A 12206-nucleotide genomic window follows, 5' to 3' on the forward strand; every position below is an offset into this window, starting at 1 on the left:
CGGGGCGGCTGGAGGAGAAGCAGTTCGCGTTTCGAACGGACGAGCTGGCCTGGTCGGCGGCGGGAGGGGGACGTGGCGGTGTAGTTTGAAGCTGGTCACGAACCCCTCGGTCGCCAGAGGTGTTTTCCCTACGTCTCCGAGAGTACGTCTGCTACTGTTGGCCTTGAATAGACGGGATTGGTGGCGGCTGCTGATACAGGAGGATTCAATGATAATCTGCTGGATCTGATCACTGGATCGTTAAATCTAGCAAGCATTGAGTGGGGATGCTGTAGGAGGTAGGATGAGTCTCTACTCAGTCCCTGCTGCGTGAGCAGGGGTTAAGCAAGCCAGCAAGAGTCTTGTCTGTGTGGCCTATCTGGACGTGAGCTATTTTCATAGCTGCATTAGGAAGGTACATAGGGTGACATGCGGTTCTCTACCCAGGCACCTCTTTCTCTGAGAATATAGAAAAAAATCCCCTGCCCTGAAAGTTCACGCTTGTTCTTTCCAGCAGCAGTGGCCGTTTACGAAGTCGTATGTTTTATCATAGCCGCGTCTTCTGAGCTGGCTGTTTGAAAGGGTGCTTTCTCTTCCAGCTCAGGCAGAAGGTTACACATATGAAATAAATAACTGTCTGGTTTTTTTTTTCTACTCAGGTGTAAAACTTCTGTTGCATGGTCTTTGCTCCAACACCACAGTCAAATCTTTAGATTTGAAGGTGAGTCCGTTCAAATGAAATTAAGACAAAGAGGTGGGGAAGGAAATAGGAGCACAAGCTTAATCAGAGTTAGAAATAGACACTCCTGGTGCAGGATTGTTCTGCAAGATGCGTACTTCTGCAAAGTTCTTGTTCTCAAGTGACTCAGTCCTTGCCTCCCTAACACCATGCCACGGCTTTACAAAGTTACTTTGCAGCTCATCTTTGTCCGTTTTTATTCAGTTACTCTGTTTTGATACGAAGTTATTGCTGTATAACTTTTGTCAGTTGCTGCTTGGTCAGACGAGGCATACGTAGGCTTTTCTTCGGGTTTCCGTATTAATCAGTGAGTTACTAGTTGTTTGACTTGCGCTTCTGTAGGGTTTATCCAGCTCGCCAGTGTCTTTCAGCTAGCCTGGGGCTTGGAACTGAGCATGCACTTTCAGATGTGATGATCGCTCTACTGCGAGAGTGACTTTCTGTCTGTATTCCTCTGGCACATAGCTATTCTCTTGAATCTACAGTCCTAAACTGCATCACGCCTACCTTTCTCATCTGTGCTGGTGCTAGCCGAGCCCTTTTTAATGAAGTGTGTTGAAAGGGTTCTGCTTATCTAGAATCAGCATTTTCCGACCCATCGTGGGCCATGCTGATCCTGTGCTATCCTGTGATTTTTGTGAGCTCTCAGTCATGATGCCTCACAAGACTGACGGTGTATGCATCCACCGTTCCTCCCGGGGTCTTTCATTTTCTGGCAAGCTGACTGATGTGTGAAACAAATGTTACTCAGCCCATCTTTGACAGACTGAAATCGGCATTACAGCTGGGGTGCACGTGGTGGTGTTTGATGGGATAGCTGGATTGGGACAGGGCATAGCCTACTGATCACCTGGGACTTTTGTTTCAGGGAAATAACCTGCGAACCATGGGAGCTGAGGCTTTGGGAAAACTTCTTAGGCAGAACAAATCCATCAGGAGGTAAAAAATTGTATCTACCTCTCTTTCTGTTATTCCTGCCAGATGGAGCACAACATTAGAAAAGGGTTGAGGGTGTGTTTTGTTGGTTCCAGAGATGGTTCCAGATGTTCCAACTGGTCAGTGTCATTCCCAATTCCTGCCAGTCTGGAGTGCTTTGCGGGCTTTGTGCAGGGAGTAGAGGTCACAGCCCCATGGCCTTTGGAGAGTGGGAACTGTAACTGGAATCTCTGGAGGAATGTCAAGTGGTGCAATTTCTCGTGAGGGATGGGCCAGGTGAAGGAGTGAGAACTGGAGGTGCCCTTTCTGAGGATGCATGGCCCTAGCAGCATCCTGCTCTCTGAAAATGAGTCTGTGTTAGGGGAGCTGGGTGTTCAAATGGGTACCATGATCCAGGTATCATTCAAGCTCTTGCAACTGTCCGTTTACTCCATGAACTCCAATCCTGTCTCATTTTCCCTAGCCTAATCTTGGAATGGAACAACCTTGGCATGTGGGAGGAGGGCTTCTCCTTTTTCTGCCACGGACTGGGAGCAAACAACTTTCTCCAGCGGCTAGATCTGCGCAATAACCAGATCAACCATCAAGGGGCCGGAGAGCTGGCCATGGCACTGAAACAAAATGCTAGCCTTCAGGAGCTGGGTGAGAGTGACTAGTTCTTTGTCCACCTACATATATGCGTGCACGCACACATATATCTTCAGGTTCATTGCAGCCTGCCCTGACCTCTGCCAACTGGTCAGCGTCGTTCCCAATTCCTGCCAGTCTGGAGTGCTTTGCGGGCTTTGTGCAGGGAGTAGAGGTCACAGCCCCATGGCCTTTGGAGAGTGGGAACTGTAACTGGAATCTCTGGAACCAAGCCTGCAGATGAAGATTGTGTGGGTCAGCGTCCCCAATTCCTGCCAGTCTGGAGTGCTTTGCGGGCTTTGTGCAGGGAGTAGAGGTCACAGCCCCATGGCCTTTGGAGAGTGGGAACTGTAACTGGAATCTCTGGAACCAAGCCTGCAGATGAAGATTGTGTGCTTGGAGCAGAACAGTTCTTAGTGGAGGAGGGAATGGGTTCATTCCCATTTGTGGATGCTGTTGGCATGCCTCATGCCAGACTCTGAGACTTACTTCACACATGCTTTGTCCTTTGTAAGGAGTTCTGCCAGAATTTCCTTCAGGAAAACGTGGCTCTTGGTGCCAGTTCTTTCTCATCCACAGATTGTGGTTGTGGAAGGAAGGCTCACGAGATTAAAACGTGAGGGGCAGACTTGTGTACCTTTTGAACTGTAATGGCTTCCTGCGCTTTACTGCACTTAAGATTCATCCTTGCCTTTCCTGCTTTGTCTGTCATTTTCCTTCCCTCTCATTCATCTTGAAAAGGGAGATAGTATTCACCTGTGTTTGTGCTGAGACCATCTGGGATTAGTTAGCCATGCTTGTAGATGTATAAGGAGCATGGTTTCTCTGGAGTGCTGTGTTTTTCAGCAGATGTGTGACTACCGGGGTGAAAGTTTGCTTTCTGTATAGATTTGCGTTGGAATAATATTGGGCTTCTGGGTGGCCGAGCTTTGCTGAACTGCCTGCACAGCAACAAGACCCTGAAGAGGCTGGAGCTGGCTGGGAACAACGTTCCTAGTGATATCCTGAAAGCTGTGGGTAAGTATTACTTGTTGCACAGGAAAGAATCAGCAACTCCTTTCCCATTTCAGCACTTGTGGGATATAGGGCACTTGCTGCTCCAGAAGGGAGCTATCCCTCCTCCCCTCCCTTTCTCAACGGCATTTACACAGTGCCCTACATCGCTTCCTCTTGTCTTTTAATGAGGGCTGGTCAGGTTGGAGGTGTCACTTTTACCAGCAAGAGGAAAAAATAATTTGGATTGAATTAGAGATTATGCCACGTGAACGTGGGAGAACTTAGGGCTCTAGTTTGGCTCTGAGTAGCCAAGTTTGGATATGGCCAATGCAGCATGTCCTTTGTTGTTGTCCTACCCACAGTGGAGTTGAATGGCTCTCCTGTGGCTGGGGTGTTGATTACCCCATATATACTGCTCTCTTCGATTCCACCCCACCTTATGTCTGTAAGGTGAGAGCGGTCTCTCTACGTGGGCCAGCCTGAGAAGGGCTACAGTAGCAGAAGCAGGACTGTCCTGCTTCTGATAGCCAGGCATCATCCCGAGTGCTATCTCTTCCAGCAGTGCTTGCTATTCTGTTGCTTTAGAAACATGTGCATGCTCTCCTGCTCTCTCTGCATCAGAACAAGCCATGGATCACAACCAAGACCGTCAGACTATCCTGAGTGAGACCCAGAACCGAGCATACATACTCAGCAAGGAGGTTTTGAGTCTGAAGGATGAGAAGACCAAGCAGGTCAGCAATCTTACATGTTGGCAGTTCAAATGGGGCAGCTGGAATCCTATGCTTTCCCTCGGTGTCCCCATGAAACACTCAGTGACAGGATTATTGTGCACCTGAAGTTGCGTGTGCATCTTTATGGGCAGGAACACAGCATGGTTTAGTAAATTGGGTCCTTCCCCTGAGCTAGGTTGCCCAGGGATCAAATCCATGACGGTATGGGTATGGGTATGTGCCCTGCTGAACATATTCACTCTGGATTCTGGAGAAGTTTTGGTGATTTTTTTCACCCGTATTCGTGCTTCGGTTCTTCTTTTGCAACTGGTTTGATATTTTCCAAGTGGTGAAAACCTAGAAATATGAGTCTGTTTTCCTTCTGACACCTAATGGTGCAGAGTCCCTATGGTTGATGACCTCAGTCAGATGTGCTAATGAACCCGTCAGACCTCCAGTTTGCTTGCTTTCAATAGAGTGGCTTGACTTGTCTTCAGCTGTCACTAGGAAGAGAAAGATGAGAATTGTAAATGCTTCGAGCTGATGCAGTTCATTTTCTCACTGATGTTTGCCTTGTTCACAGTTCTTGGATTTGATGGACACTATAGACAAGCAGAGAGAAGAAATAGCCAGGAGTGGCAGGTGAGTTGAATTTCTGAGTGCTTTCTGCTCTTTGATAGCAGAATTGGGCCCCCTCCATTTCCTGGCAGAAATTACCCACCCTTTTTTTTCTTTACTTTCTTCTCTTTCCCCCCAAATGCAGGATGTCTGCAGCACGAGTCAGCCAGCTACAGGAAGCATTGGATGAGCAGCACTCCATTATGAATTCACTGAAAGCCAAGTATGGAGGAGGAAAACCTTAGCCTTCTCACCGTTCTGTGCTGTATGGGCAGTGCTGAGCAGAGCTGTTAAGAAGGGGGATAATCTTGTAGAGTGGCTGGCTTACTATTTCACTTAGTTCTGTAGTAATATCCAGAAATTACAGTCAGATCAGGCCTTTGGGTTTGCCACGCTAGATATTTACCCTGTTTTTAAGTAAAATTACAGTGCATTGGTGTAAGAGCAAGTGAATTCCAGACGGTGAAAAAAGGAGAAAAAGGGATTGTGGGGTTGGGAGGGGGGCACGTTCCTTGCACAGCTTACAGCCTGGCAAGAACCTCTACCTGCTTCCCCTGGCAGTTGGCAGTATCCTCTGAGAACCACTGCATATATGGAGGAACCTGACCAGCAAGTTGTATGCGTAGGAACAATGAGGTGGAGCTGCCCAAAAGCAGTGTTAGATTGTGTAGAGCCATATGCACGTGACAGTGGTTAGACTTCAAACACTGATGAGCCTGGCTCGTTCAATTCTGTCAGGTAAAGGTAGTTTCATTATGTCATGCCTCAGTGTGGACATGTCCCTCGTACAGAGTACGCAAATTGCTTCTGCTACCTGTCTTTAAAATTCCATCCCTAATTTTCAACGACCTTGCAGTGGTATAAAATAGCCAGATTTGTTCTGTGAGAGTGGGCAAATCCTGGAGGGGTCCAGGCAGGGAAAACAGCTCATGGAAGACAACACAGGGAAAACACAATGGGGCACCAGAACACCAGGCTCTGAGAAGTCCCAGGTCACTCACTGTTTGCAGAGGCTGCTGGGCACAGAGATAAGCGGTGTCCTTTTCCCAGGGACAAAATGCCTCATTTAGCTAGCCTGATTTCATCCACTGCCAAATATGTGTTAACATCTTGTTAACATCTTGTACTATGTACTATGGCATAGAGAGCTCACTGGAAGTGTCTCCCTTAAAAAGGACTCTGGAAAATGTTTCTCTGTATAGGCTGCAGATGACTGAAGCTGCCCTGGCTCTGTCTGAGCAGAAAGTGCACAATTTGGGAGAGCTGCTGAATGCCACAAAAGAGGAACAAACCAGCATGGCTGAGCGCCACTTTACAGAGCTCCAGCAGCAAAAGCAGGTGAGCTGGATAAGTCCTAGTTAGGTTTGAGAGCAGGGTTCCAGGTCAAACCTGGTTTGTGTAGGTTTGAGGGATGCTGGATGGGATAGGCAAGCGTGATTTTTAGTGGGTTAACCACAGCTGCCATGACAAAAGTTCTTGTGTAAATTAGATAGGTGAGTGCTAGGTGTGGAGAGGAGCCGTGGTGTTGGTTGGAGTAGGTTGGCAGTGCAAGAACTAAGGTGAGTACAGGCTCTTAATTTTGATTCTGTTTGCAGGAAGGTGCTGATCGGGAAGGCAAGCTTTTGCGTGACTTGTCTGCTGCCAGTGAGAAAAATCTGCTTCTAAGAAACCAGGTAGGAAAGCAAGTCCAAGGCTGAGAAGCGGGACTTGGGCATTGTTCGCTTCTGCTCTGTATGTATGTCCTCTACTTTGATCCTTGTTTGCGTCTCTGCTGATTGTTCTGTACAGCCAACTTTCTCGGCTAATAGGAAGGAAAATCCATTGTGGTGGTAATTTCCTTGTAGGTGGATGAGTTGGAGAAGAAGTGCAAAGTTCAGCAGGATCAGTTATTCCAGGTAAAACAAGACTTGACCAACACAACAGCAGAGCTGAAGCTGCGGGCCGTGCAGGCTGAAGGTGAGTGGAGGAGCAGAAGCAGCTCATGGACACCTATGGGTTGGGGTTACTGTGCATGAGCCAGTGGTGCAAGGCAGCCAAGGAGAAAGGGTGGAAGAGTTTGTGATAGGGTGTAAATATAGCCTGTGTAGCAGGAATGCCATAATTGTGATATGTCTGCTTTTAATCTGCAGAACGCCTGGAAATGGAGAAGAGAAGATTTAAACAAAGCCTTGAAGACATGGAGTCCCTTCGGTTAAAAGAGGTAAGAATGGGGTTTCTGCAGCATCCTGAGGTTAGTCTCTCTTTGGTCCTGACATACAGGCGCCACTGGAGGTCATTGTTTGCCGTCAGCTGCTCTTAAACAAGTTTAAAAATCAGTGGACTCAGACTTACTGAGTCCACTGTGGGAATAATAGGCCATTACTACAAGCAAAGCCTAGCTGAAGAGGTCACAAGACATTCTACCAGCTAGTAAGATTTTGTAGCTTGCAAGAGTATGGGCCAGAGTGGTACATGATTCTACAAAAGAGGCTTGGAGGCTGGCCCTTGTGTCAGTCTTGCTATGCATAGAGATGGTTATGAATAAGCAGTCTTGTCATGCTCACTGAAATAAAGATGCACTAATGGAGGAAATCGAGACATACATGCTATATACAACCAATCCTTTAACGGGGCTCAGCTTGCTAGTTCCTTCTCTGTTATGTTTCAGGGGGATTCTGTCTGAGTGTGGACAGGACAAGAGGCTGTGATCAACTCTCTTTGGAGTGTTTATTGAGGTGTGAAATCTCTCAAAAATAAAATATACCAATAGGTTTTTCCGAAGATTGTGAAATCTTGTAAGAAAAGACATAGGCCAGGAAGATTTAGCCTCATTACAACTAGAAAATGACTCTGGTGTTTCGTACCACTTGAAGATGAGAGCTCGGACTCTGTAACTTTCATCTTGGCCTGGAAGGGATCTCTGTCTAAAGTTCCCAGTTTCTAGAGGGCAGATTCTATCTATATTACAGTTTCCTAGTGGAGCTCTGAGGGAGGTAAGAGTTCTTCTTTGGTGGTAGATGGGTCAATGAGAGGATGCTCTTTCTCATGCCGAATGGCCATGCTGCTATGCCTGGAGATAGGAGTGGTTTTCTGGCACTTGCTTAAATGGTTTCTGCTGCTTTGCAGGTGGATCATATGACACAGCACATTGAGGCCAGTGAACGCTCCATGCAGGACAGGATCCAGAGGCTGGAGGCCATCAGGATAGCTCTGGAGGAGGTGAGAATGGATGCTCCAGGTGTGTTGGAACACTCGGGTAGTGGTGGCAGCAGAAGGCTGCCAGGGGAGCTTTGTGGAGTCTTCCGTTGCTGACCTGTGTAAAGATTGTCATGTGCTGTAGGGAGGAACAGAAAACAGCAGTTTACCAGCTGAAATTATTTTTACTGCTTTGGACTGAGGAAGGAGAAGGTTCCAAGGGAGAAACTTGTAGATTCTGATTGAACAAAAATAAAGTTTCCATTGAACGTGGTTAGATTCTTACCAGGATTTGACTTCACAGGTTTCCCATGTGGTCCCAAATAGTGTAGCATATTTCTCCTTATCTGTTCCCCCAGCTAGATCCAGCACTGCACTCTCCTATTCCCCTGTCTTTGGAGAGCTGCACCCATTACTTGCCCTCATATAACTGAAATTCTCATTGAATTTAGATGGCAATCTTGGGGTGAGAAAAGGTATGTAATCTGTGTTTGTTTTCCCTGCCCCTGAGTGAGAGAGACAGCTGTGTCACGTTGTAGCCTGCGACTGGAAGCTGCTAATGTTTTCTGGTCAGTGTTGCAGTGATGCAGCTTCTCTATCTGGAATGATCTTTCATGTTTCTGTGGCAGGAGCTGAGCCAAGTCAAAGCAGCTGCACTCACTGAGCGAGGCCAGGCAGAGGAGGAGTTAATAAAAGTCCGGAGTCAGGCACGGTTGGAGGAGGTAAGGACAAGACCTGTCTGTGGGCTCTGCCTCTGCGGGAAGGAATGGATTTGGCTGCCTAGCCTATGTTTTTTGTCTCGGGGAACTGTTGAGTAACTCCCCACTCTGCATTTCATTGGCCTGCAAATAGTGTGATTTCTGAGAAAGGAGTCCTGAAAAGTCTGCTTTGAATTGTCTCCAGAATGTAACCACTATCCCCACCTGCTCTGTGCTTTCCAGTAGTAACAGAATTGACATGGATATTGTCATAGCAGGTTTCGTTTAAGTTTCTAACTTTTGAAGCTAACAGCCAGGTGTCAATCCTTCTGTTTAACAGCAGCTTTCATGGGCTGCTCCTGTTTCTCTGGACTCAGAGAAACATATAAAAGCCGCCGTGTGTGGTGGGACACAGCAGTGGCTTAGCTGCATACAACAGTGTTTCAGAGCCATTTGGGAGATGGAGGAAGTAAAGATAGAGCATTAATTGTAAACAGTGGCATTGGTGTTTCTACCAAGGGCGTGCCTCTGTTTCTCAGTGAGTGAGCTCAGCTCTGCAGCACCTCCATCAGAATGTTTTCCCTGGCGACAGAAAGCAGCTTAGATTCACTCCTGAATGCAAGTGCCCTATCTATTATGGCTAAGTCCTGTGCTTGTTCTTCAGTGCCAATTGACTCGACCAAAGGTTCACTGTGTTGGGAACAAAAAGGGGAGAATCCCTTCGCAGGAATGGAATGGGACTCATGTATTTTCATTTTCCTTTGTGTCTTACAGCAGCAACGACTAGAACACCTAGAAGAGAAGCTGCGGCTGATGACTGAGTCACGGGATGAAGCTCAGAACTGCTGCCTTAAGCAAAAACAAATGGTTGCTGAGGCCCAGGCCAAAGCCAATCAGTTGAGCCTGCATGCTGATGGACTCAGAAGGCGGCTAGAGGAACTTCAGCAGGTAATTTGGCCTGGAGTAGAGATATGGTCACCACAGGGGCAGAACAAGTTGCTGAAGTTCTTTGGTTATTCATGGATTTGTCTTTGTGTGTCAGGACCTGAACAGTAAAGAAGAGGAGAAAGTGACAGAGGTGAATAAAGTGAAGGTGGAATTACAGGAGCAGATTGGACACCTGCAGGCTGAACGCACAGCACAGGAAGGGCTGAGAGAGAAGATTGCAGCCCTGGAGAGACAGCTGAAAGGTGATGGATCCTTTCATGCTTCTCAAATGGTAATGCTGGGTTACCCTACAGTGGGCCTGGAACCGAGCTACGCTCACAGGTGGTGACAACAGTGCTTCCTGCCTGTGCGTACGACCATGAATCGTACCCTCCATCCTGATGTATTTGCAGGGATTCTCGTCCTCATTTTAGAGAGACCAAGACTCGGATAACTACCCAAAGCTGCACAGCAAGCGAAATGTTTGGATTTCCTGCACAGTGAAGTGTAACATCTTGTCTGTGCAAAACCTCTCACATTGTCTCATGCAGCTTCTCCCGTGTGCCTGTTGATCATCCTGCTTCCACTGCCTTTGGCTGTGCCTATAACGTGTTGTTCCTGTTTATTCTAGGGACATCCTAATTTTCTTTACTAATGCTGCTCTTCTTTCACAGCCCTATCAAGTAATCACCGCGAGGCACTGCTGGACAAAGAAGGTGAAATCTCTATGCTGCTGGAGAAGCTGAGAATGAAAGAGGCTGACATCTCCAGGATGAGGGAAGAGGAGGCCCAGCGAGCAAGTTTCTTGCAGAATGCCATCATGGCATATGTGCAGGGCTCCCCCTTGGGAGCCCACGGTTCTAGGAAGTGAGAGCATGGCTTAAAGAATCCAGATACCTGCTGTCAGGAAGAGGGTGAGCAACTCAGGTACAGCCCCTTCTTTCTAAGTGGGACAGTTTTGTCACAGTGGGGTGACACGAAGGCTTGCAAACACAGAAAATCACTCTAGCTCTTCAGAAATCTTGCTCCTGACCGCATAAAGGAGAGGAGGAAACAACCGCCCAGGGCTGGGATAGAGGCTCGTGGGTCTGAGTTCACGATGCGGAGCCCTTCCCCTGCACTGCTACAGCATTTGAAGTCATTTCTGTGTCCTTTTATACAGCACCAGTCTGTTGGCACACCCTGTTGTTACCAGGGGGTTGTATGTTCCCTGGGCAGCGGTCATTCTGAAGCATTTGTTTGGATGCCAGGGCTGTTCACAGTGAAACCTGATAAATGACGGGCAGCAGTGTTTACAGTTCCCTGTAGGTGGGAGCCATTTACTTTGCTCATGGGGTCCCGAAGCTGCTGGAAACACCAGATCTTACCCTCCTGTGCTTTTATACCCAGTGCTTACAGATGGAAGCAGCGGCTGACAGGGCTCACTTTGGCTCTTCTACCCTGCCGCTCCGTGGCTCTGGCCGTAGTGATGGGCACTAGATACGCATTATATGGAAACAGCTATGCAGAGGGGGACTGCTGTTCTGGCCGTAGTGATGGGCACTAGATATGCATTCAATATATATGGAAACAGCTATGCAGAGGGGGACTGCTGTGCAGTGGCTATCCATATCCTTGTTGGACAGCTGGGCTTTGGCCATGGTTCAAGCCTCTACAACGCTGACTGGCATGGAAAGGGTGGGGTGTCGGGGGTCAGCGTCTGTGCTTCCTCGCTGTGAACTGCAGCCCTTGGCTGGAGTTCTTGTGTCCAAAATGCAACAGGATTGCATTCCACTATGACAAATGGCAAAACTGTCCTGCTGGCTTCTCAGGATCCTGGAGCTGAGTGTTGTTTTCTGGGCCTTACCCTGGAGAGGAGCGATGCTTCTGACTCACCACTGGGGAGTTGCTTCTCGGAGCACAAAGGGAAGAAGGTGCTTCCTTTTCCTTGCAACACGAGTCCTCATGTGGCATGGAGAAAGGGAAGGGATGCGGGGGTCTGAATCGGAGAAAGTGGAGACCTCTGTCAGGACAGCAGTATGAGAGCCTCCTGTTAGTTTCTCCAGTGAGTCTGTGGTGGGAGGAGTGAACTTGCAGCACATATTTTAAGAGGCAACTGGAAAATGAAACTTTCTGTGTGGACTGGTTGGTTTGTCTTTGTGATTTTTCATATTGCGTTTTGCTCTGGTTTTTTAATAAAGAGCTTTTGCATTTTGCCATAACACTGGACGGTGACAAGCTGGATGTTTGGCTGATGTGGAGGGAGGGGCCTGCTGCTGTGTTACTCTCGTGAAGATCCTGCTAGTCTGTCCTGGAGCTAGAAGGCTGTTACAGGTGGATAAGCTAAGTGTGTCTACAGATTTGGACCATTTTTTTTGGTAAAAGCAAAGAAGCTGGGAACTTATGCCCCAGTCACAAGGAGAGGAGAGAGCCTGTATTGATAGCGAGGTAGTCTGTGGATGCTGGGCAGCTCTGTAGACCAGCAGGTAAGGGAAAAGCAAAGCCTGTTGTTTTGAGGCAGTACCGCTACACGAATTCTCTCTGTTCTTGGCAGAGTACTTGGAGAGGTGGAGGAATCCAAGAGTCATCTTTATGCAGGATTTTTGCTCCTGTATCTTTGTTCCTCAGCAGCTCTGGGCAGATGATGGAGAAATCTGCAGCTACGATGCAACCAGGTTTTAAAGCTTCGTCCTTGAGCAGGTGGCCGTGCGCTGCGGGAACCCTCCTCTGCGAGTTTCTGAGCAACACCTATCGTCCTGTTTCAAGGGGCAGCGCGCAAGTAACTTGCCCTTCAGGGATGGTTTGCCCCGCCAGGCGGGG

General features: G+C 48.0%; 1 protein-coding gene across 1 annotated transcript in view; it reads left to right on the forward strand.

The window, feature by feature from the left end:
* Positions 1 to 10910, forward strand: part of LRRC45 (leucine rich repeat containing 45) — a 12383-nt gene extending 1473 nt beyond the window's left edge. The window contains exons 2-18 of the mRNA XM_019472127.1: positions 588 to 590; positions 639 to 700; positions 1587 to 1657; positions 2118 to 2296; positions 3170 to 3298; positions 3899 to 4011; positions 4574 to 4632; positions 4754 to 4831; positions 5811 to 5946; positions 6204 to 6281; positions 6453 to 6564; positions 6738 to 6808; positions 7714 to 7806; positions 8412 to 8504; positions 9255 to 9428; positions 9523 to 9670; positions 10082 to 10910. Coding sequence (XP_019327672.1) covers positions 588 to 590; positions 639 to 700; positions 1587 to 1657; positions 2118 to 2296; positions 3170 to 3298; positions 3899 to 4011; positions 4574 to 4632; positions 4754 to 4831; positions 5811 to 5946; positions 6204 to 6281; positions 6453 to 6564; positions 6738 to 6808; positions 7714 to 7806; positions 8412 to 8504; positions 9255 to 9428; positions 9523 to 9670; positions 10082 to 10278 — 1796 coding nt within the window. The 3' untranslated portion in view covers positions 10279 to 10910. The remainder of the gene's footprint in view (positions 1 to 587; positions 591 to 638; positions 701 to 1586; positions 1658 to 2117; positions 2297 to 3169; positions 3299 to 3898; positions 4012 to 4573; positions 4633 to 4753; positions 4832 to 5810; positions 5947 to 6203; positions 6282 to 6452; positions 6565 to 6737; positions 6809 to 7713; positions 7807 to 8411; positions 8505 to 9254; positions 9429 to 9522; positions 9671 to 10081) is intronic.
* The last annotated feature ends 1296 nt before the right edge of the window (positions 10911 to 12206 follow it).

The sequence above is a fragment of the Aptenodytes forsteri genome, unplaced genomic scaffold (assembly GCF_000699145.1).
Source record: "Aptenodytes forsteri isolate BGI_AS27 unplaced genomic scaffold, ASM69914v1 Scaffold243, whole genome shotgun sequence".
NCBI classification, from domain to species: Eukaryota; Metazoa; Chordata; class Aves; order Sphenisciformes; family Spheniscidae; genus Aptenodytes; species Aptenodytes forsteri.